General features: G+C 48.9%; 1 protein-coding gene across 2 annotated transcripts in view; it reads right to left on the bottom strand.

The window, feature by feature from the left end:
- AP3D1 (adaptor related protein complex 3 subunit delta 1) overlaps window positions 1–19,794 on the bottom strand; it is a 43,314-nt gene extending 23,520 nt beyond the window's left edge. Inside the window, exons 1-4 of one of the 2 annotated variants that reach the window (XM_047777645.1) lie at window positions 19,519–19,794; window positions 2,923–3,018; window positions 1,971–2,051; window positions 1,033–1,113 (exon numbers count right to left, since the gene is read on the bottom strand). In XM_047777645.1, the coding sequence (XP_047633601.1) occupies window positions 1,033–1,113; window positions 1,971–2,051; window positions 2,923–3,018; window positions 19,519–19,614 (354 nt within the window). In that variant the 5' untranslated portion in view covers window positions 19,615–19,794. Of the gene's footprint in view, window positions 1–1,032; window positions 1,114–1,970; window positions 2,052–2,922; window positions 3,019–13,862; window positions 14,163–19,518 lie in introns of those variants that run through there. The other variant, XM_047777644.1, reaches the window with a different exon arrangement.
- Between the last annotated feature and the right edge of the window lie 5,448 nt (window positions 19,795–25,242).

The following is a 25,242-nucleotide window of genomic DNA, read 5'->3' as shown; positions in this document are numbered from 1 at the left end:
TTACACGTGGTAAAACACACCAAGTGGCCTATTTAAGAGTTAACCTCCCAGGAAAACACGGACTTTTTTTTTTTTTGTCTTTTTGCCTTTTCTAGGGCTGCTCCCGCGGCATATGGAGGTTCCCAGGCTATGGGTCTAATCGGAGCTGTAGCCACCGGCCTACACCAGAGCCACAGCAATTCAGGATCCAAGCCGTGTCTGCAGCCTACACCACAGCTCACAGCAACGCCAGATCCTTAACCCATTGAGCAAGGCCAGGGATTGAACCTGTAACCTCACGGTTCCCAGTCAGATTCGTTAACCACTGTGCCACGACAGGAACTCCGAAAACAGACTTTTAAACTCATTCTAGTAGAGCTGAGGCACAGAACACAGTCCCTCCAGTTCGGTGTGACTCACAAAAAGCCAGAGAAGAGCAGCGGATGCCCTAGGAGCTGCCACAGGGCTTTTCAAAAACAGAGGTGTGGAGGAGTTCCCGATGTGGCTCAGCAGTTAACAAACCCGAATGGCATCCATGGGGACTTGGGTTCGATCCCTGGCCTCACTTGGCGGGTTGAGGATCCGGCATTGCCGTGAGCTGTGGTGTAGGTTGCAGATGCGGCTCAGATCCCACGTTGCTGTGGCTCTGGTGCAGGCCGGCAGCTACAGCTCCAAGTGGACCCCTAGCCTGGGAACCTCCATATGCCATGGGTAAGGTCCTAGAAAGACAAAAAAAAAAAAAAAGAAAAGAAACAGAGGTGTGGAGGGACACCCAGATGGCCACCAGGCAGCCCACCCACTTTGCAGTGCCCACACCATGGTCCCCTGCTGTGTTTAGCCTGGGCTGGGAGGGGAATCTCTGACCCCATGACCACCGACAAGGATGCAGGAAACAAAAGATGTGCGCCAGGTACTGGGGCCAGAGGAGGAGCAGGTCCCTCAGTGACCCTCCAAAGCCGCTACAGAGCTTGAAAAACTGCACGGGACTGAGGGAGGAGGAGTTGAAAGGAGAAGTGCTGTAGGCAGCCCACCACATCCCTGTGGGAGGCCCACCTTGCGGATCTGGTTGGTGGTCAGCATGATGACGTCGGTCCCCTCATGAAAGCACTGGGAGGCAGCAAGGTAGCCGATTCGCTGTGAAGGGACAAACAGAAGTGTCAGAGGCCCTCAGGGGAGCGCCCATAGGGAACTGGGAGGAGGGCAGCCCTGGTCCCAGCCTGTGGTCTCTGCAACACAATGTCTGTGTGACCAACATGCACGTCCTCACTGCCTTCTTGGCAGCCAGGCCTGCTTTTAGGACCCGATGGAGCAAGTCTTCACGAGTGCCAGTTAAATGTAGTCTCCCAAAGCCACGCTTGTATGTGTCTATGACATGTTAACACGCGTGCAGTGCACAGGCCCAATTTTGGCAAATACAGCACTGTGTTTCTCTGCCAAGAGTCCTAAAACTGTTCATAGCTAGGAGCCCTGCAACCCTGAGAAAAAATGCTCAGCAGGTACTACGAGGCACTGGGCAAGGTAGTAAGTGGTGGCCTCTGGGGCAGATGATCAGTGTCTGCTGGTTGTTTTTGTTTTGTTCTGCGGAGTTACAAATTTTAATTTGTATTAAGAAACACATATCCAGAGCTCCCTGGTGGCTTAGTGAGTTAAGGATTTGGCACTAAGGATCTGCTATGGCATGAGTTCAATCCCTGGCTCAGGAACTTGCAAATGCCACGTGTAGCTGGGGGAGAGGGAAACAAGCCAACCCTATGAACCCTAATCTCACTGGTATTACTTACAATGGAAAGAAAAACATGATGCAAATGGCGGTAACACCTAATGTGACAGAAGAGGTGATACTGTACGGCTCAGTATGACGACAATGGGTTGCTGGTATTTCTGTCACTGTATCCCCTCCCAGCGTGCCCTGTGCCATAAGAAGGATGCCCTCCTCCCCCAGGATCCCCACCACACAGGGCTCAAGCTCCAAAGCAGCATGTTCCCCTCACCTTGAATGTGAACTTGGAGGCACTCATCACTTCTATGATGTTGAAGGCAGCCCAGCTGATGTCATACCCTAACATCTGCAGCTGTGGAGGAAAGAGGCAGAGGTGGGTTCTCACGCACCTGCCCAGCTCAGCTGCATCTAGCTCCCTGCCCTCAGGAGGCGGTAGACATGGGCTATACAAACAGACACACACATACACATACACACACGGGGGAGGAGGAGGTCATTTCTTCTGCCAAGTGAGTCCTCATGTTTAAAAACACAGGGAGGAGATTCCATTGTGGTACAGTGGAAACAAATCCGACTAGGAACCATGAGGTGGCGGGTTCGATCCCTGGCCTTGCTCAGCAGGTTAAGGATCCAGCATTGCGGTGAGCTGTGGTGTAGGTTGCAGACACAGCTCGGATCTGGCATAGGCCAGTGACTACAATTCCAATTAGACCCCTAGCCTGGGAATCTCCATGTGCTGTGGGTGCAGCCCTAAAAAGAACAAAGACCAAAAAAAAAAAAAAAAAACCCACATGGAGAGGTTAATAGCAGACATTAAATAACGTCTGATGAATAAAGATCTGTGGTTGAAATACCAGAGTTACATGCACTGGTTAAAATCCCCAAAGGATGTATTATCAGGCCACGCATTCTTCTCCCTCCTCTGACCAGTACACAGCCCAAGCCCACACTGTGACCAGGGACTGCAGAGCTCCAGCACCAGGCTTTGGGGTGCTGCCCGCAGGGGAGTTATGACTACAGGGGGCACTCCTGCCTCTGCACCACTGGAAAGGGCCACTGGCTCAGGGCTCTGGGGTGCCCTGTGCTAAGTGATCATCACGGCATGCCTCTCCCTGCACCAGCCTCTCCTCAGCCCAGTGCCTGAAGTAGACAGAGCCCATCTATGGTGGTGGAACGGATGGAGAGACAGAGGCAGAGATGGTGGCATCAGACCAGGCACTCACGTAGGTCAGCTTGCAGACCGCATTTGCTTTCACCGCGATGTTGTCCTGCTTCAGTTCTTGCTTGATTTCATCAATGCACTGAGAGATATATTTTGCCTAAAAGGAAAAGAGACAGCTAAAACCTAGAGAAGCAGACACAGAAGGACCCACAGTGTGCAATTCCATTTACATGAACTCTCCAGAACAGGCACATTCAAGGTGAGAGAGTGGGTTCCTGGCTATCGGGGGCTGGGGAGGGTGTAGGGGTGACTGGTGATGGAAACAGGGCTTTTTTGGGGGGTGATGAAATGTTTTGGAACTAGGTGGAACAACTTCTGTAAGTGTTCTATTTTTTCTTTTCTTTTTTTCTTTTTTAGGGCCACATCACAGCAGATGGAGGTTCCCAGGCTAGGGGTCTAATCGGAGCTATAGCTGCTGGCCTATGCCACACACAGCAACGCCAGATCCAAGCCTCCTCTGCGACCTACATCACAGCTCATGGCAACACCAGATCCTTAACCCACTGAGCTAGGCCAGGAATCGGAACCTGCCACCTCATGGTTCCTAGTCGAATTCATTTCTGATGCGCCATGATAGGAACTCCTCTGTGAATGTTCTAAAAAGCACCGAATTACACACATCAAAAGGGAGAGCTGCATGGTATGTGAATTACACCTAACAAGGCTGTTATCTTGAAAAACCTTGCCAATGGGACAAGCTGCGTGGGATCCCTCCAGTCTCCCTCCTGAGGGGCAGGGGGCCACGGGAGAACAGGAGCAGTCAGGGCTGTGTGAACTGCTTTTTCTGCTTGCACAGATATCTGATTTTTTCTTTACTGAAAAGTTCTAAAAGTTAAAAAGAATAATTATTTCAACACAGAGTACTAAAACGCACATGGAGTTGTGCTCACTGCCCACATGCAACACTGCCTACCATGGTCAGGAGTACCCGAGGTCCCCTAGGAGGGCCCCACTCATGTTTCTCCCTGGCTCTGGGGCCATCCAACAGCTTCGTCAGGCAGGGCAGACGGCAGGCGCTAGGGCAGGCTCTGCACCTGCCGCTCAGTAACAGACTGCAAGGCACAGCCACTGCAGCCACCGCTGTGTTCACACACCCAACAGCAGACAGGCCTGGACCCTTTCCACTCTTTTGCTCCGATGACCCATGCGGCTGTGGACATTTGCATGGACTTATGTTTTCAAGTCTCTTAGGTTTCCTTACTAATTCAGCACTTCCACCAAAATGCCAAACAAAAGGCCAGTACTGACTAACATGACCCCATGTGGTGCAAGGCTCCCACCCCAACCTGAGATGGCACAGATGTTGCCATGGCAGCCCTGAGAGAAGCCAACCTGCCCCCCAAGCAAGTTGCCACCACCATGGTGGGAGCGGGTGGGGCGCCATCCAGCAGCGCCCCCATCCCGTCCACAGAGCACAAGGAGCCCAGCTGCCACCATCTGACCAGGAGCAGCTGCAGGATCGAATGGTTCCCCACCCCCACCCCGGTGCTGTTGCAGGGTGGCGAGCAGGGACCTCTGCCCAAGTGCCCACACCCCTTGCACACATCACCTTGGAGACCCCCCATTACCCCTGCAGAGGCTCTCAGGATGGGTGCCACCAAAGAAGCATCTGATGAATATTCCATGACCAGAAGGCTACAATGGAACACCTGTCACCAGATCCTTCCAATCGGCTTTCAATTACTGACCCCTGGGTTTCTAAGTTCCAGTCCCTGTGCACGATGACCCCTTTGTGCACCCTAGATTGGCAGTTAATGATTTAAGAGGAAGGAAGAGAGACAGTTGCAAGTGCAGGACACAGCCATGGTGGGAGCCAGTCTGGCAGCTCCTCGGTGCACAGGGCTCACACAGAGACACCGGCACCTCGGCAGAGAGACGCCTGTCGGTTAGCCAAGGGCCAATACGACGTGCTCCTGTGCACCAGTTTACAGGTGGCCCAGAGACCCCTTGGCTTTTGGGAAGCTGAGGAGAGCCCACTTTCAGTAAAGTCTGTGCTGCTGCCATCACTGTCCAAAGGCAACTCTCAGAGGCAGCACACAACAAGTGAAGACTGCTGGGTCCTATCCTGGTTTTGGTCCTGAGTGCCATGCAGGGCAGAGAGCTGGGCCTGGTGAACACAGCTGCTGGGGAGTGAGGGGAGCTGGGGTGGTGGGTGCTTTCTCCCATCTATTCCACACCACTGACCCCAGGACTCTGCAGGCCCTGGCCCGGGGCTCCAGCCCAGACAAGCTCACCACCCCTAAAACAGCTGCCCCCTTAAAAAAATAAAAAATAAAAAATAAAAAAATAAAATAAAATAAAATATAAAAAAAACAGCTGCCCCCTGAAAAAATCAACACCCGGAGAGAACACAAGTGAATCCAGAGTCTCTATGACATACTAACCCCAAAGCCCAGGATACAATCCCAAGTTATTCAAACAAGAAACAAGACAACATAACCTATACCCAAGAAGAAGCCAATGAAGACGAGCTCCCAAGGTACCCCTGGCTAACGAATTAACACATGAAGATATCAATTCAGCAACTGTAACAGAGCTCTCTTGAACCAGAAGAAAACATGCCCTTAATGAATAAGAAGAGGAAATCCCAGCAGAGAAAGCAAAGTGATATGAAACAACACAATGGAAATTCTAGAAATGAATAGACACTGCATGGACTATACAGGAAATCGGAGATGAGAAGTCAGCCAGTGTGAAGGTGGAACAGAAAGCAGGCAGTCTAAAGGGGAGAAGTGTGAAAAAAGAGGACCAGACCTTGGGACTGCAGTGCACCACTGCAGGCCCAGAAGAGGAAGGGGTGGACAGAATGTTTGAAAAACCACCGGCTGACACTTACCAAAATTTGGTGAAAGACATAAATTTACAAGTTCAAGCCGCCTAGCACTCCCCCAAATATAAAAGAAAATCACACTCAGATATATCATAAACACACTGCTGAAAAGTGAAAATAAGGAGAAACTTTAACAGAAGCCAGAGGAAAAGGACATGCCTTGTCATGAGAAAACATGGAGGCCAAAGGAGTGGGAAGAACCATGGGTCTCAGGCTCTGTAGCTAGAACACAGCCCGCAGGAAGGCAGGCAGAGGAACAGCTGCAGGACACGGTCCCTGTACCTCAGGGCATTCACTGGGGGACAAACGAGCCCACAGGATGTGGCTGACCTGCAGGAAGACCCTGCCTCAACATTACTCTTCAGCTTCAAAACAGGTGTGCAGACTCTCGATTCCTACAGACAGGAAAAGGGAGGGAAGGGCCCTAAAACAGTGAGATGATCTGTTTCATACTTGCTTGGGAGTACTTAAAAACAGAGTTATGGAACTCCCACTGTGGCGCAAGAGGATCAGCTTGCAGCTGGGTTCTATCCTTGGCCCAGTGTGGTCTCAGCTGAGGCGTAGGTCACAACTGCAGCTGAGATCTGATCCCTGGCCCAGAATCTCCATATGCCTTGGGGGAGCCAAAAATGAAAGAAAAAAACCAGTCAAAAAGTCATACATATGAAGTTAAAGTAAGGAATGTTGGAGACATGATTATATTAGCCTTTGTAGACTTATTTACACACAGCATCACTAATGAAGAAGTATTTATTCTTCTTTACAAAGAGAAAAAAAATGGTCAGGGTATAGACCACGCTCTAGATCTAGAAAATGATACAGGTAGATCTCTGAAATTTTGCAGGATAGTTTCCAGACTGCTACAATACAACATATATGGCAATAAAGCAAGTCACATGAATCGTGCATATACTACACTGGAGTCTGTTCAGTGTGCAATAGCACCATGGCCATAAAAATAAGGCAGACGAGTTCCCGTCGTGGTGCAGTGGTTAACGAATCCGACTAGGAACCATGAGGTTGCGGGTTCGGTCCCTGCCCTTGCTCAGTGGGTTAAGGGTCCAGCGTTGCCGTGAGCTGTGGCGTAGGTCGCAGACACGGCAGACGCGGCTCGGATCCCGAGTTGCTGTGGCTCTGGTGTAGGCCGGTGGCTACAGCTCCGATTCAACCCCTAGCCTGGGAACCTCCATATGCCGCGGGAGTGGCCCAAGAAATAGCAAAAAAGACAAAAAAAAAAGACAAAAATGAAAACAGAAAACGAGGGGTTCTTGCTGTACAGCAATGACTTAAGAATCTGACTGCAGTGGCTTATGTCACTGCAGAGATACAGGTTGGATTCCCAGCTCAATGCAGTGGGCTAAAGGATCTGGTGTTGCCACAGCTCAAATTCAATCCCTGCCCTCGAACTTCCATATGCCTTGAGTGTAGTCATTAAAAAAAAAAAAAGAACAAAATAATGCCATTTGCAAAAACATAGATGAACCCAGAAATGATCACACTAAGTGAAGAAAGTCTGAAAGAGAAAGACAAATACCACATGATATTTATATGTGGAATCTCAAACATGACAAAACTTCCCTGGTGGCCTAGTGGTTAGAACTCAGTGCTTTCACTGCTGTGGCCCAGGTTCAATCCCCGGTCTGGACACTGAGATCCCACATAAAGCTACTGCATGCTACAGCAAAAAAAGAAAAAAAGAAAAAGAATATACAACACAAATGAACTCATCTACAAAAGAGAAACAGACTCATAGACACAGAAAACAGACTTGTGGTTGCCAAGTGAGGGGTGGGATGGAGGAAGGAAGGATTGGGAGTTTGGGATTAGCAGATGCAAATGATTACACATAGGCTGAATAAATAACAAGGTCCTAAGCAGAGCACAGGGAACTCCATTCAATATCCTGTGATAAACCATAATGGAAAAGAGTATGAAAAAATGATCTGTATGTATACATGTCTGAGTCACTTTGTTGTACAAGAGAAATTAACCCAACATTGTATATCAACTATACTTCAATTAAAAAACAAAACACGGAGCTCCCGTCATGGTGCAGTGGTTAACGAATCCGACTAGGAACCATGAGGTTGCGGGTTCGGTCCCTGCCCTTGCTCAGTGGGTTAAGGGTCCAGCGTTGCCGTGAGCTGTGGCGTAGGTCGCAGACACGGCAGACGCGGCTCGGATCCCGAGTTGCTGTGGCTCTGGTGTAGGCCGGTGGCTACAGCTCCGATTCAACCCCTAGCCTGGGAACCTCCATATGCCGCGGGAGCGGCCCAAGAAATAGCAAAAAGACAAAAAACAAAAAAAAAAACAAAAAAAAACCCCAACAACAACAAAAAAACAATGAGTTCCCATCGCGGTTCAGCAGGTTAAGAACCTGAACAGTATCCATGAGTATGTGGGTTTGATCCCTGGCCTCACTAAGTGGGTTAAAGATCTGGTGTGGCTGTGGTGTAGGCTGGCAACTGCAGCTCCAATTCAATCCCTAGCCTGGGAACTCCTGCATGCCGCAGGTGCGGCCCTAAAAAGAAAATAAAACAAGACAGGAGTTCCCTGGTGGCCTAGCAGGTTAAGGATCTGGTGTTATCCTCCTGTGGCTTGGGAACTTCCACATGCTGCAGCCAAAAAAAACTACAAAGAGATCACTGACCACAGATCACCGTAACAGATATAATAATAATGAAAAAGTTTGAAAATGTGAGAATTACCAAAATGTGACACAGAGACACGAAGTGAGCACACGCTCCACATGGGGTGCCACAGGCCTTCCCTTTGTGAGATGCAGTGTCTGTGAAGCACGATAAAGGGGAACACAGCACAGTGAGGTCTGTCTGGGTTCAACACTTAAACTCACCTTTTTCAAAAAAAGAAGTTAGAGATGCAAGCATGATGAAATTTCAAACACCTTAGCCTGTTCCAGGCAGATGCACATGGCACCACAGAGCAAACAACAGTGAAATGGACGTGTGATTCAGAATGTAACTGAGAACAAAGGAGACAAATTTCCTTCATGTATGCACCTTGCAGGCAATCATAAAATCATCATTTCAATTCCGTCTGCTCAGCACAGTTCCCTGGGACACTTTAGACCCCAAGGTCCCAGAGTCCTGCCCTGACGAGGGGAGTCAGACCTCTAAGGGTGAGGCCCAGAAATTCTGAAGTTGATTCTGAGGTGCTGGCAAGCTTAAAAACCATGGAACTAGGCCCTGGACTTCTTTTTAAGAGCAGTTTTAGGTTCACAGCAAACCTGAGAGGAAAAGATTTCCAATCTATCCCTGCCCGCCTGCCATGCACAACCTCCCCACCATCAATGTCACCCACCAGTGGGATGTGCTACAATCGATGAATCTACAGCGACACAACATTACCACCCAGGATCCACAGTTGACACTAGGGTTCACTAGTGGGTTTGAACAAAAGTACACTGCCACATGCCCACTGTTTCACTGCCCTAAACCCTCTGTGCTCTGCCTCTTTATCCTCCTCCCCTGAGCCCCACACCACCAATCCTTCCGATTCTCCAGAGCTCTGCCTTTTCCAGGGCGCCCTGCAGCCAGGCCGTAGTGTATGGTGGCTGTTTCGGACCAGCTTCTTTCCCTCAGTCAATGCGTATCTAAGGCTCTTCCTTCTTTCCGCAGCCTGATGGTTTCTTTCTTCTCGGCAATGAGTAACACCCATCCACCTATTGGAGGACATCACCTGGGGTGCTTCACCCCTTGATATTTCCAAGAGATCCTCTCCAAATTGTCTCAAACATGCCAGGCCTGCCAATGGTCACAGCTGCCGGGAACCCAGAGCCCAGCAGTCCTCAGACCTTTAGGGGCATGGACGTGGTTAAGACCACCTCCACCACCAGGAACAAGCTCTAACTAAAGCAGCACTTTCAAGGCACTTCAATCTCGCAAAGCAGAGAAATTTCAGAAGGGAGCTGGGGGGTGGGGGTGGGGGTGGGGGTAGGTGGCAGGCACAGTTACTCCATCCACCTTGCCAGGAACAACCCAGCTGCGATCTATGACCATCACTCAACAAGAAAATACACTTTAACCCAAAGACACAGGCAAGTCAGGGTCGAAATGAGCGCACTTTGCCTTGAATCCAGAGACAACCCAGAATTGGGTCAATGCGGGCCAGGGGAGGGAGGGATCGACGGTAAAGTGGGTTTCTTTTGGTGGGGCGACAAAAATGTTCTTGAGTTAGACTGTGCTACTGGCTGCACAATTTGGAAATACATTATAAAAAAAATTAAATTTTAAGCTTAAAGCAGATAGATACTAAAACATATTATTTCTCAATAAAAATCACGTAAAGAAAAAAACCACCTGAGCACAACCAGAACCCCAAGATATTATGTTATCCAACAGGTGACCCAGACGGGCTGCAGTCTCTGGTTCTGCAAACGCTTGCACTTTGGTCTACATTGGGGTGATGGCCCCTTCCCCTGGACAACAGCCACCTGGAAACCCTGCCTGGCAGTGGAGGAAGGAGGTGACCCTGAGTGCCAGGGCCCCCGGTAGTGGACGGTAATACTGGCCACCCAACAAGAACAGAACCAACAGTTCATGGCCTGACAGTGGCCCATGGCAGCAGCTTGAGGGGGACAGTGGGGAGGGAGCTCTGTGAGGTCTGTGCCCACTGCAAGCCCTGGGGACAAGGGTGGGGGAAGACTTGGTCATGAAGCAGTGAAAGGGCCACAGCCAAGCCTAAGACTTCCCCACCTTCACGGCTTCCCCAGAGCACATCCTCAGTGGGGCAACTGTGTCGTGGGAACATATAACACACGGGGCCATGCCTGGGACACCTGTGGCCACCACTGACAGTGCACCTGGCAATGAGGGCCAGAGAAACTGCTTCCCCCCTACAGTGCCCACACAGAGGATGACCAGCCGCCAGTGTCCACAGCGCCCAGGGGGGGCCCAGCCTTGAGCCCACCCAGGTCACCATTCCTTCCTTTCTTCCAACCTCCTGGAACTGCCAAGCAACAGGGTATCCCTGGAGCTGGTGACCAGCACAGGCACAGCTCATCACAGGGACCCCACCCCAGACTGGTCCCCATGGCTGCCACTCCCCAAAGCTTGGTCACATGCTGACTGGGGCCTGGAGCGTGTCCTCTGAAAAGCTCTGACATGTCAGTGAAGCAGACAGAGAAAGAGACAGTTTCACCAAGACTGCGCCAGATCAAGAAAGGAGTGAATGCGGGCGGGGCCCTCACAGCCTGCTGTGGGGACAGGAGCCACAGAAGCCTTTCTGACAGCTGCAACACTGCTGTGAGGGGCTGAGGCTGCACGGAGCGGTGCATCGAATGGCCCAAAGGGGAATCAACCCAGACGTCCGGCCACAGCCCAAAAGACAAAGGGAGTGTGGTATAGACAGCAAACTACAAGCCACAGCACCCCTCCCCACAGCAGTGAGTGAAAGCAGCAGGCAACAGAGAACCACACCATCAGCAAAGCCAGCTAGACGGCTTAGGGACACATGTTTAACCACAAGCAAAGCTAGGAAATTACATTCGGAGAACTCAGGATATTAATTACTATGACGCTGTAACTGTACAACATTTAACTCAGTACATGTGCAGGTATGCTTTGCAACCAGTAAGAATTAGAAAAAAAAAAACCCAAATCTAGAAAACACACCCTTGGGGCTTTCTAGGAGAGCCTCACTGCTCTCTTTCACATTCACAACCAGCTTGGGGCTTGTGCTACAATTCAGCTCAATTCTGAGCCTCTGCTAAGAGGTTAAGGGCTCGCCCCACAGGACTGCCCCCACCTCACATGCCAATCACAGGTCCAGGTCAACCCCAGAGCTTCTGACTGACCAGCTACACATCAGAATTCCCAAGACTCCCTTTCTCCTCAGGGCAGCTCTTACTCCTGTTTTCCAATGCAATACACAACAGGACACAGGACACAGATGAATAGTGGATGGAGAGGGAAAAGGGTGGGTCCAGAGGCACCGCTTTTGTCCCTGTGGCACACGGATGCTTTCGCCAAGAATCTCCCTGAAGCCCACAGTGTATGGAGATTCTCACAGAGGCAACACCACATAGGCACAATGGATCATAACTCACCCCTCTGCAAAGTAGCGGGGACAGACCAAAAGTTCCAAGCTTCAAATCGGGACCTGGTCTTTCTGGTGACCAGCCCCACCAGAAGCCCACAAAAAGTTATCGCATTAGAACAAAAGACACTCCAATCACCCAGGAAATCCCAAGGGATTTAGAAACTGAGTGTCAGGAACCCAGGGAGCAGGGACCAAATATCCCAACAAGATGCTCTGACTACTTTTGTTGAAACCACAGAGGTTCCAGGAGCTCTGTGACAGAAGCCAGGACAGAAACCTTATTTCACAGTATTGTAACATCCAACAATACAGAGACAACCTAGGGAACAAGGGCTGCCCAGATGTAGAGGAAAGCATTAGGGAATTCTGGGAAATTTTTCTTATCAATTTAGGTCAGGGTTCTCACCTGGCCCATCCTGATGTCTGGGTGTCACACAGGGGGAGACCCAGCATCAAATGGGTAGGGCCAGAGATGCCACTCCACACCCTAACTCCCACGGGGTGTCCAGGACGGCCCCACAGAGAATGGCCCAGCCCTGATGTCAGCAGTGCCAAAGGAGGAAGAGAGACCTGACTCAGAGCAACAATCTGTTTAACTTCCTCCTATCTTTAGTCTCCTCAGAAATTGTTAAAATAAAAGGAGTCTGTGTTCCCACTTGTGACGCAACAGGGGAGTGGTGTGTCTGGAGCACCAGGACACAGGTTTGATTCCTGGACCAGCACAGTGAGTTAAAGGATCCGGTGTTGCTGCAGCTGTGGTACAGGCTGCAAATGCAGCTTGGATTTGATCCCTGGCCCAGGGAACCCAAATCCTGCTGGGCAGCCAAAAAAGAAAAATACTTAAAAATAAAATAGGTAGGAGTTCCCGTGGTGGCACAATGGAAACAAATCCGATTAGGAACCATGAGGTTGCAGGTTTGATCCCTGGCCTTGCTCAGTGGGTTAAGGATCTGGCATTGCTGTTCACTGTGGTGTAGGTTGCAGATGCCGCTCGGATCCAGTGTTGTGGCGGCTCTGGCATAGGCTGGCAGCAACAGCTCCCATTAGACCCCTAGCCTGGGAACATCCATATACTGCAGGTGTGGCCCTAAAAAGCAAAAAGTAAATAAATACGTAAACAGGGAGTTCCCGTGGTGGCGCAGTGGTTAACGAATCCGACTAGGAACCATGAGGTTGCGGGTTCGATCCCTGCCCTTGCTCAGTGGGTTAACGATCTGGTGTTGCCGTTAGCTGTGGTGTAGGTTGCAGACGCGGCTCGGATCCCGTGTTGCTGTGGCTCTGGCGTAGGCTGGTGGCTCCAGCTCCGATTCAACCCCTAGCCTGGGAACCTCCATATGCCGTGGGAGCGGCCCAAGAAATAGCAAAAAGACAAAAAACAAAAAATAAAACAAAACAAAAATAAAAAATAAAAAAATAAATACGTAAACAAAAAGTAAAAAAATAAATAAAAATAAAACAGGGAGTTCCCATTGTGATTCAGTGGATTAAGAACCTGCTAGTATCCACAAGGACTCGGGTTTGATCCCTGGCCTTGATTATGGGTTAAGGACCTGGTGTTGCCATGATCTGTGGTGTAGCTCACAGATGTGGCTCGGATTCCATGCTGCTGTGGCTGTGGTGTAGGCCAGCAGCTATAGCTCTGATTCGACCCCTAGTCTGGGAACTTCATATGCCACAGATGGGGCCCTAAAAAATAGAAAAGAAAAGAAAAAAAAAAGCCAGGAGTTCCCGTCATGGCACAGCGGAAACGAATCTGACTAGGAACCATGAGGTTGTGGGTTGAATTCCTGGCCTCACTCAGTGGGTTAAGGACCAGGCATTGCTGTGCGCTGTGGCGTAGGTCGAAGAGGCGGTTCAGATCTGGTGTTGCTGTGGCGTAGGTCAGCAGTTATAGCTCCAATTGGACCCCTAGCCTGGGAACCTTCATATGCCGTGAGGCCCTAGAAAGGCAAAAAAAAAAAACCAAAAAACAAAGACAAAACAAAACCCTCCCCCCCAAAATTAAATAAAATGGATCTTACACAAATAGCCAAAAAGTACCAAGTGCTTACCCATGAAGATGTAACACGTGCTTCAGCAACCATCCCCAGAGCAGACGCCTACCTCACACACCTCACAGCCCCAGGGGCCCAACACACCTCAGCACTGGGTTGAACTCCAGGAAAATACCATTTTTGAGATCAGAAGCACTACAATATTAGCATTTCAGATAGTTCAATCTTAGTCCCAGATTACGCTCAATTTCAAAATATTATTCCTTCTCTTGGTATTCCCAAGGGATGTTCCAAGACCCCAAAGATACTGTAATCTTCAGACACTCAAGCACTTTGAATAAAATGGAACAGGGAGTCCCCTTTGGAGCACAACAGAAACGAATCTGACTAGTATCCATGAGGATGCAAGTTCAATCCCTGGCCTCGATCAGTGGGTTGGGGATCTGGCGTTGCCATGAGCTGTGGTGTAGGTCACAGATGCTGCTTGCATCCCGAGTTGCTGCGGCATCAGCAGCTACAGCTCTGCTTTGACTCTTAGCCTGGGAATTTTCATATGCCATAGACGTAGTCCTAAAAAGCAAAAAATAAATAAAATTAAATAAAACGGCACAGATTTCCATGCAATGCACACACATCCTCCCTCATACTTGAAATCATCTCTAGATTAGTGTCTAGATACATCTAGATCATCTCTAGACACAAGGTAAGTCAGCGCTGTGTCAATGGCTGCCTATGTGCAGTAAATTCAAGTCCTGACTATTGGAATATTCTGGGATTTTTTTTTTTTTAAAGTACTTTCAATCCATGGCTGGCAAATGAAGAACCAATGGATCCCCAAAGCTGATTGTACATGATTAAAACTGCATTTTTTCACAGTTCAGACACTGGTTAAATGGATTGGAAAGTCTTAGACCCAAGCAAAAACACTTGGATGCAGAAGAGTGCCCAAAGCCTTGAGCTTGGGACAGCAAAACTGGGAGCTGCTTCAATGCCCCTGGGGTAGGAGGTCCCATGTGCATTCACACCCAGGAGGGCTGAGGCCTCAGGAGCACTTCGTGGGCATGGACAGCACTCCATGGGCATGGACAGCATTCCACGCCCACGAAGGGCTGCTTCTTCGATAACAGGCAAAATGCACAACAGAATCTTATAACCCTGGATTTCTATGTGCAGAAAAAATTCTCAAATTAACTTCTGGAGAGAAGTATGTTATGGGTATAATTTTATAATTTAAAAAGATTGAGGGGGGAGTTCCCATCGTGGTTCGTGGTTAATGAATCCGACTAGGAACCATGAGGTTGCGGGTTCGATCCCTGGCCTTGCTCAGTGATTTAAGGATCCGACATTGCCGTGAGCTGTGGTGTAGGTTACAAAAGCGACTCGGATCCCGTGTTGCTGTGGCTCTGGCGTAGGCCATTGGCTATGGCTCCAATTCTACCCCTAGCCTGGGAACCCCCATATGCAGCCGGAGAGGCCCAAGAAATGGCAAAAAGACAAAAATAAATAAATAAATTAATAATAAAAAATAAAAAGATTGAGGGGGCGTTCCTGTTGTGGCTCAGTGGAAACAAACCCAAGTAGTATCCAAGAGGATTCAGGTTTGATCCCTGGCCTTACTCAGTGGGTTAAGGATCCAGAATTGCCATGAGCTGTGGTGCAGACACAGCTCAGATCCCATGTTGCTGTGGCTGTGGTGCAGGCCAGCAGGTATAGCTCCAATTCTACCCCTAGCTTGGGAACATCCATATGCTGCACCTGCAACCCTAAAAAGCAAAAGCAAAAAAAACAAAAAACACAAAAAACAAACTATAATAACACAAAAACAAATAAATAAAAATATCAAGGAATTCCCTGGTAGCTCAGCAGGTTAAGGAGATGGTGTTGTCACTGCTGTGGCGTGGGTTTGATCCCAGGCCCTGGAACTTCTGCAAGTTGCAGTCAAAAAGAAAAAAAGTTAAAAAAAAAAAAAAAAAAGACTGAAAGAGGAGTTCTCGTTGTGGCTCAGTGGTTAACAAATCCAACCAGGAACCATGAGGTTGCGGGTTTGATCCCTGGCCTCACTCAGTGGGTTAAGGCTCTGGCATTGCTGTGAGCTGTGGTGTAGGTCACAGACACCACTCAGATCCTGCGTTGCTGTGGCGTAGGCTAGTAGCAACATTTCTGATTAGACGCCTAGCCTGGGAACCTCCACATGCTGCAGGTGCGGCCCTAGAAAAGACCAAAAAAAAAAGACTGAGGGAAAAAGCTTCCCTGGAGTTCCCGTCGTGGCTCAGTGGTTAATGAATCCAACTAGGAACCATGAGGATGCAGGTTCAATCCCTGGCCTTGCTCAGTGGGTTAAAGATCCGGTGTTGCCGTGAGCTGTGGTGTAGGCTGCAGACAGGCTCAGATCCGGTGTTACTGTGGCTCTGGCGTAGGCTGGCGGCTACAGCTCTGATTTGACCCCTAGCCTGGGAACCTCCACATGTCTCGGGAGCAGCCCAAGAAACTGCAAAAGGACAAAGAACAAAAAAAAAAAAGAAAAAGCTTCCCTTCAAATATGAAGGGTACTCATAAGAATAAAATGTTGAAACTCACTTTTTTTTTTTTTTGGTCTTTTTGCCATTTCTTGGGCCACTCCAGCGGCATATGGAGGTTCCCAGGCTAGGGGTTGAATCGGAGCTGTAGCCACCAGCCAGAGCCACAGCAACGCAGGATCCAAGCCGTGTCTGCGACCTACACCACAGCTCACAGCAACGCCAGATCATTAACCCACTGAGCAAGGGCAGGGATCGAACCCGCAACCTCATGGTTCCTAGTCGGATTCGTTAACCACTGCGCCACGACGGGAACTCCAAAACTCACTTATTTTTTTTCCCAGCCATATCCAAGTTTTAGGAGCAAAGACATTCACAAGTGAAATTTCCCCCCACTTGCCAACATTATCTGTGCTATATCTTAAGGATTAAAATCAAGCACCCAGAAACATTTAAATTAGCCCACAATTTTTCAAACTTCTTTGACTCATTGTAAAAAGTACATTTTCCATGTTAGCCCAACTCACACCAGGGCACGTGCACACATCACACACACACTCAGTATCAGAAACTGAAACAGTTTTCAAAAAACAATTACGCTGTCTGTAATCCCAGATTTTCTAGTTTCTTCTTTTGGGCCGGCATTACATCTCTCCCTGCACTCCCATAAGCACTCAGCAAGGTGGGGAAGTGGCCACTGCCCCCACTTTACTTCAAGGGGCTCTCCCCAGGTGACCCAAATATGCCCAAGAACCCGGACTTAGGTCTCTCAAATGTCATGTACTACACCACATTGCCTTTCCACGTGGCTTTTAAATTTAAAGCTAAAATCTATCATAAAAATAAACTCTGGGGGTAGTTCCCATTGTGGCGCAGCACAAAGGAATCTGACTAGGAACCATGAGGTTGCAGGTTCGATCCCTGGCAGCACTCAGTGGGTTAAGGACATGGTGTTGCCATGAGCTGTGGTGTAGGTTGCAGACAGAGCTCAGATCTGGCGTTGCTATGGCTCTGGTGTAGGCAGGCAGCTACAGCTCTGATTGGACCCCTAGCCTGGGAACCTCCATATGCTGCGGGTGTGGCCCTAAAAAGACAACACCAACAACAAAAACCTCTGGGGGAGTTCCCTTCGTGGCTCAGCTGTTAAGGATCCTGACTAGGATCCATAAGGATGCAGGTTTGATCCCTGGCCTTGATCAGTGGGTTAAGGATTGGCATTGCCATGAGCTGTAGTGAAGGTAGCAGCTGCAGCTCGGATCTGGCGTGGCTGTGGCTGTGGTGTAGGCCAGCAGCTGCAGCTCCTATTGGACCCCTATCCTGGGAACTTCCATACGCCACAGCGTAGTGCTAAAAATAAAATAAAGAAAGAAAAAGAAAACCACAAAACCCCTGGGAAGTTCCCTGTGCAGTAGGTTAAGGATCAGGCCATGCTATAGCTGTGGCATGGGTTTGATCCCTGCCCCAGGAACCTCTGCATGCCATGGGTATGGCCAAAAAAATAAATACAATTAACTTTGAGAGAAAACTGTACTACTACCAGAAGTCTTCCCTGGGGGGGGGGGGTAAAGCAGGGCCAAAGGGAAGCATCCATCTTAAAGAGATTGGGCAGCTAGAAGAGTCCTCCCTAATACCTGGAATCCATACCAACTTCCTTCTCATAAGGAAACCTTGGTCCCTGATACCACATCCTGCTGGGAATCACTAATAGGCCAACAGTCATCAATTTTCAAGCAGTTCCAAATGAAGAAAGAAAGCATAGCGAGGGTGATGCCACTGATGATGGGCACACACCCCTAAATCCAGACATCCTAACTGGAGTGTGAACTCCTCCATCAGAAAGGCCCCTGAGCCTCAGAACCCAGGGAAACGACTTCTTCAAAACCTCCACCAAAGGAGGGGAGAGGCTGGAGGGCACTCAGTGCAAAAAGGAACCTAGGGTTACAAGCACCTTCCAAATTAGCTTAGCCATGCTCAGCACCTGAAATGCACCCCAACCAGCTACTCTCTCAACTCACAACGAAACTGAAATCAGACCAGAGTCAAATACACTTGTTACCAGCACAGCTGACCACAGCTTCCAACATGCTGCTAATCCCAAAGGAACCCAGAGAAGAGAAGGGGTGCCGGAAATGACCTAAAAAAAACCTAGTTACATGTCAGTGAGGTCACACCTGTTCTGAAAAAGTGTAACAAAGACGCAGGAACTCAGGCTCCTAGCAGAAGGACAGAGCTGGAGCCTAGGGCCCTTGGTGCCTCCTGACAAATTCCTTAACTTCTCCGCACCTTCCTCTCTGTAATGCTGGGCTTGCCCGGCGCCATTGTGAGGAGGGCTAGGCGGCCTCTGGCACTAGGATCAGCACAAGATCAAACAGCTGCTCTCCTTAGGGCAGCCTCTCCTTCCAGCAGGGAAAGGGGGACTTTCTTCCCTGTCCCACTGCGTAACTGTAGGCTTGGGCCTCCTTCCTTGGAAGCCAGCAGCCCGGTGGGCACTAACTTGCCCAATTCCTCCTAAATCTAGGTCACAGGTTGGGGGGATGGGGGAGAGACGAAAATGGTGCCCACGATTGTACTATGATTTCTGGAAAGCGTTTTCTTTCCTGGCTGTGGAGTTTCTACTTGAAGTCCCCTTCTCCCTGAGGGGTTTCCTTATTTTCGCCTAAGGCTTCCGCTGTCCCCCCATCGTTGCCCCCAAGAGTGGCGGCCTGGCCATCTTCCAGGGGCGGGGTGGGAATACCGGCCCAGGAGGCTAGGCCCAGTTCCAAGCCGGGCACCAGGGAGCGATCTGGACTTGCGTTAATCCCATAAGGGGTTCCCTCTGGGGGCGACCTGCGGACAAGGTCCCCTAAACAGGAGCCCAAGACCTGGGGTGGGGTGGGGGTCCTGCACTTGGAACAAGAAATCCAGAAACACGCTCAAGATGGGAGAGCCGCCGCTGGGCCGGGGGCGCTGGGTGTGTGTGTGACGACACTGCCAAGCCTCTTTCGGGGCTACCCTCGGGGAGGAGGAGGCGGGCCCCCACCGCCGAGCGGGTAAACTGAGGCTCGCAAAGGGAGCGTGCGTAAATCCAGGGCGGATGGGCAGGCGGGGCTCAAGCCAGGAGCGGGGCCTCTGGGTCCTGCCGGGTAGGACCGATTCGGGATCGAACGGGGTTGGAGTCAGGGCGAGAAGCCGGGCCAGGGTCAGCGCGCCGGGCTCACCTCGTCCTCCTTATGGTTCCGGATGCCGCGCACCAGGTCCTGCAGATTCTTGTCGAACATACGGTCGATGCTGCCCTTGACCATCTTGAGAGCCATCGCGGCGGCGGCCACCGCCGGGCTCGAGACTTGGGAGACGCGCGGCCCGGCGCCCTGAGGGGGCAAGGGGGCCTCGCCTGCCGCCCGTGGAGCGCTGCGCTGCCGGCCGCCGCGGTGGGGCGGGTTCCCAGGCCAGGTCGGCGGCGGTCGGCGGGGTGGCGGGGGTGGGGGCGGGGGCGGCGGCGGCGACGACCCACTGGGCAGGCCGCGCTCCCTTTCCCTCGGCTCCGCGCCGAGCCGCTTGCAAATGGCGGACAAGATGGCGGCCGGTCAGCTGACGGCCCTAGCAGAGTCCCGGCGGCCCGCCCCCGGGAGCCCCGCCTCCCTAGAAACCCCGCCCCTTCAACTTACCGCGTTTCCCTAACAACGCCAAGCCGCCCAATGGAAACGCAGACAACGATCACAGGGCCCTTCGGCCTTGCTCGCTACGGCTCAGGACTCTTCCCTCTCATTAGCTCCACCTACTTTCCCGTTCAAGGTTGTAACCACGCCCCCTTGGCGTGCCCTCTCTGCCCCGCCCCTCAGCTAAGTGACAGGTGTAAGAGAGCCCAGCTGTGGGTGGAGCCTGCTATGGGCGGCCCACGTGGAGTTTCCCAGGCAGGTTCCTGGAGAAGGATCCAGCTCCGCCCTTTCTGATTGTAAAAGCTGACACTTTCTGAGAACCTCCAAATTCGACTCTGTCTCCAGAACGTCTCACAAAATCCTATCATATGGGCAGACAGGGATTAACATGCCCACATGGAGAAGCTGAGGACCAGAGCTAGGACTTCAATCCAGTTATTCACTCAAGAAGTTTTTTTTCTTTTTCCCGCAGCACCAAGGGCATATGGAAGTTCCCTGGCCAGGAATCCAATCTGAGCTGCAGCTGCAACAACTCGGTTTTTTTGTTTTCCTTCATTTTAAAAAGTTTTATTGAAATATAGTTGATTTACAGCGTTGTGATAAACACTGAATTCTTAACCTACTGCTACCGGCAGGGATCTAACCCGCGCTGCCTCAGAGACAATGGGGGATTTTTAACCCACTGCACCACAGGGAGAACTCCCCCATTCAAGGAAAACTTATTGAGCACCTACTTTATGCCAGGCCTCCCTCCCAAGTGAATGAGATAAAAGTGGTTCCTGCCCACCAGGATCCACCACTAAGAGAGTAAAAGCGAGCCACAAACTGTAATGAGATATTAGCAACACATGTATCTGCCAAAGGATTTATATCCACAATATACCTGAACAGAAAATAAAGCAGAACCAAACAAAAAATTCCTACAAAACGAAAAGAGGTGTTCTCGTTGTGGCACAGTGGAAACGAATCTGACTAGTAATCATGAGGATGTAGGTTCAATCCCTGGCCTTGGTCAGTGGCTTAAGGACCTGGCACTGCCGTGAGATGCAGTGAAGATCGCACACCCAGCTCAGATCCCACATTGTTGTGGCTGTGGTATAGGCGGGCAGCCAGAGCTCTGATTTAACTCATAGCCTGGGAACTTCCATATGCCATGGGTGCAGCCCTAAAAAAGCAAAAACAAAAAACAAAACAAAAAAACACCAAAAAGGAAAAGACAATTCAGTTAAAATATGGCACACACAGCAAAAATTTATGAATAAAGCATATCGCAAAAGAAGACATCCAAGTGGCCATCTACCTCAATCATCAAGAAAGTGTAAATTTAAACCACACTGATATAGTTCTGGACTCTGGAAGAATAGCTAAATTTAGAAAGACTGAAGAGTTCCAGTAGTGGCTCAGTGGTTAAGGAAACTAAGTATCCATGAGGATGCAGGTTCAATCCCTGGCCTCACTCAGTAGGTTAAGGATCCAGTGTTGCCGTGAGCTGTGGCGTAGGTCAGAGATGAGGCTTGGATCCCGCATTGCTTTGGCTGTGGTATAGGTTGGCAGGTACAACTCCGATTCAACCCCTAGCCTGGGAAACTCCCTATGCCGCAGGTGCAGCCCTAAAAAGACAAAATACAAAAAAAAAAAAAAAAGACTGAGGATATCAAGTGTTGCAGGGATGTGGAGCTACTGGAACTCTCCTGTCTTACACTTGAGGTAGAAATGTAAAACTACACAGTTACAACAGAAGCCTGTCTGGCTGTATCTTTTAAAGCTAATATACCTGTTCCCTCTGACACAGAAATTCTACTACTGTTCCCAAAAGAATGCATAAACACATCCACCAAAGGACTTGACCAAGGATAATCAAAGTAACTAGTATTTATATTAGCCAAAAACTCAAAATGATCCAAATGTCCATCAAGAAAAAATGGATATATAACTTGTGGTATAGTCAAACTGTGGAATACTGTGCAACAATGAAAATGAAAAATTACTAATACACAGAACAAAATAGATGAATCACACAGATACAATATGAACATAATAAGCCAAACACAAAAGAATGTACACAGGGAGTTCCCTGGTGTTAAGGGATTTGGCATGGTTACTGCTGTGGTTCTGATTACTGCTGTGGTGCAAGGTCAACACCTAGTCTGGGAACTTCAATATGCCTTAGGTGCGGCCCTAAAAAGAAAAGTATCTAAAATGATGAGCTCCTGGTGTGGTTCTGTGGAAGCAAATGAATGAATGGCCAAAAATTTTCCAAATTATATATATATATAATATTTGAAATATATATATATTTCAAAACTATCTAAAAACCTCAGTGGAGGAATTCCTATTGTGGCTCAGCAATAACAAGCCCAACTAGTATCCATGAGAATACAGGTTCAATTCCTAGCCTTGCTCAGTGGGTTAAGGATCCAGCATTGCCATGAGCTGTGATGTAGGTCACAGACATGGCTCGGATCCCAGGTTGCTGTGGCTATGGCGTAGGCCGGCAGCTATAGCTCTGATTTGACCCCTAGCCTGGAAACTTCCACATGCCACAGGTGAGGCCCTAAAAAATCAGGGGGAAAAAAAAAAGCTCAGTACAATTATAAATGTAGTAAAATTCATTGAGTAATTAAAAAAATGATATCAGAGGTATATTTATGCACTTCTGAGAATCAGGTTCTCTTGTAGAGAAAATATCTGTTTCACACAAATTTTGTTTATATGGAAAAATATTTACATCGTAGTAGTGATATATATTTCCACTATTACTGTAAAAAAAAAAAAGAAAAAGAAAGCTCAGTAGACTCCAGGGGAGATAAACACAGAGAAAGCACAACCAGGCATATTATAAATTAAAGTACGGAAACCAGAGATAAGGAAAAAAAAAAGACCATGATGGAAGATAATATAAGAAAGGGAAGATTTCTGGGAACTGTATCTAATCACTTATGATGGAACATGATAATGTGAGAAAAAAGAATGTATACACGTATGTGACTGGGTCACCTTGCTTACAGTAGAAAATTGACAGGACACTGTACAACAAGCTATAAAGGAAAAAATAAAAATCATTATAAAAAAATAAAAGAAAGGGAAGTTTGGAGATCCCATTGTAGCTCAGTGGGTTAATAATCTGAGTAGTATCCATGAGGATGCTTGTTTGATCCCTGGCCTTGCTCAGTGGGTTAAGGATCCAGTGTTGCCATGAGCTGTGGTGTAGGTCACAGATGCCACTCAGATGTGGCATTGCTGAGGCTGTGGCGTAGGCCAGCAGTTGTAGCTCTGATTTGACCCCTAGCCTGGGAACTTCCACATGCTGCAAGTGGAAGTTGTCAAAAAAAGAAAAAAAAAGAAAGAAAAAAAGAGAATGTATATGTATTTATGGATGTTCTTTATTTCATTTTTATTTATTTATTTATTTTTGACTCCTAGCCTGGAAACTTCCATATGCCTTGGGTGTGGCCCTAAAAAAAGGGTGAAGAAAATAACAAGAACCTGGCAACAATATCTGTCAAATGTGGAACCAATATGTGTTTTCAGACAAATTAATGCTGAGTGATTTTGTGGCCAGTAGACCTACAATAAAAGAAATGTTTTGGGGAGTTCCCATTGTGACTCAGAAGTAATGAACCTGACTAGGATCCATGAGGATGTGGGTTTGATCCCTGGCCTCTCTCAATGGATTAGGGATTCAGCATTGCCTGGACCTGTGGTGTAGTTTGCAGACCTGGCTTGGATCCTGCATTGCTGTGGCTGGGGTGTAGACCAACAATTGTAGTTCAGATTCAACCACTAGCCTGGGAATGTCCATATGCCACACCTGCAGTCCTGAAAAGCAAGGGAAAAAAAAAGGGGGAGTTCTCTGATGGCCTAGTTGTATTCTCATAGCCATGGCTCTGGTTGCTGCTGTGCAGTGTAGGTTCAATCCCTGGCCCAGGAATTCATACATACTACCTGTGTAGCAAAAAAGAAAAAAAAATACAAAAAAAGAAAAATGTTTTGGGAAGTTCTCTTGTAGTGCAGTGGGTTAAGAATCTGGTGTTGTCACTGCTGTGGCTTGGATAGCAGCTGGGGAAAGTTTTCGACCCCTGGCCTGGAACTTCTGTATGCTGTGGGCACAGCCAAAAAAAAAAAAAAAAAAGGCATAAAAACCCACAATGAAGAAAATATCAGCATTTTACATGAAGACAGGATCTGATCCTGCACTTGACCAAATCACCTTCCTCCTCCCCCAATCTCAACCCTGTCACATCCTGGTGAAAGGACACATACCATATGCCCTCCTCACATGGGAGCATCACTCAGCCTGAAAAGGAAAGAAGCCCTGACACTCATTGCCTACCACGTGGATGGACCTGGAGATCAGGATGCTCAGTGAGAGAAGCAGATACAGAAGGACGCAGTGTGTGATTCCATGGATGGGAAATATCCAGAACAGGCACATCCACAGACACAGAGAGTGGGTTAGTGCTGTCAAGGGCTGGGATGTGGATGAAGGTGACTGGTGATGGGGATGGGGCTTCTTTTTGGGGTGATGGAATGTTATGGAATTGGATAGAGATGATAATGGTACAACCGCGGGAAGGTACTAAATACCACTGAATTGTATACTTTACAGAGTGAACTGTATGGTAATGAACTGTGTTCCGATAAGACTGCTATTGTAGGGAGTTCCCGTTGTGGCTCAGTGGTTAACAATCTGACTAGGACCCATGAGGTTGTGGGTTTGATCCCTGGCCTTGCTGAGTGGGTTAAGAATCTGGCATTGCTGTGAGCTGTGGTGTAGGTCGCAGATGCAGTTCGGATCCCACGTTGCTGTGGTGTAGGCCGGCGGCTACAGCTCGGATTAGACCCCTAGCCTGGGAACCTCCATGTGCTGTAGGATCGGCCCTAGAAAAGGCAAAAAGACAAAAAAAAAAAAAAAGACTGTTATTTTAAGAAAATGACAAAGTGGTGGGCAAGAGAGTTTAATAAAAAAGCAAAATGGGGAGATCCTTGTTGGCCTACTAGGTTAGGGACATGGCATTGTCACTGCTGTGGCTCTGGTCACTGCTGTGGCATGGGTTTGAACCCTGGGTGGAAACCTTTGCATGCCCAGTACGTGGCCAAACAAAACAAAATGAAACAAAAGCGCTGAGTGCTGTGTGTTTGCTGATTGACTGAACCAAGGTGTGGATGTGTGTATGACTTGGTAGGATGATACAAAAACAGCCCAGAGTCATCCAGTGGTTGTTTAACCCAAATTAACTCATTTTGACCTCACTGTCCCCTGGGAGGAAGTGACTCCACTTTCCA

This window comes from Phacochoerus africanus, chromosome 4 (genome assembly GCF_016906955.1).
Source record: "Phacochoerus africanus isolate WHEZ1 chromosome 4, ROS_Pafr_v1, whole genome shotgun sequence".
NCBI lineage: Eukaryota > Metazoa > Chordata > Mammalia > Artiodactyla > Suidae > Phacochoerus > Phacochoerus africanus.
This window is presented reverse-complemented; position numbering and strand designations above follow the sequence as displayed.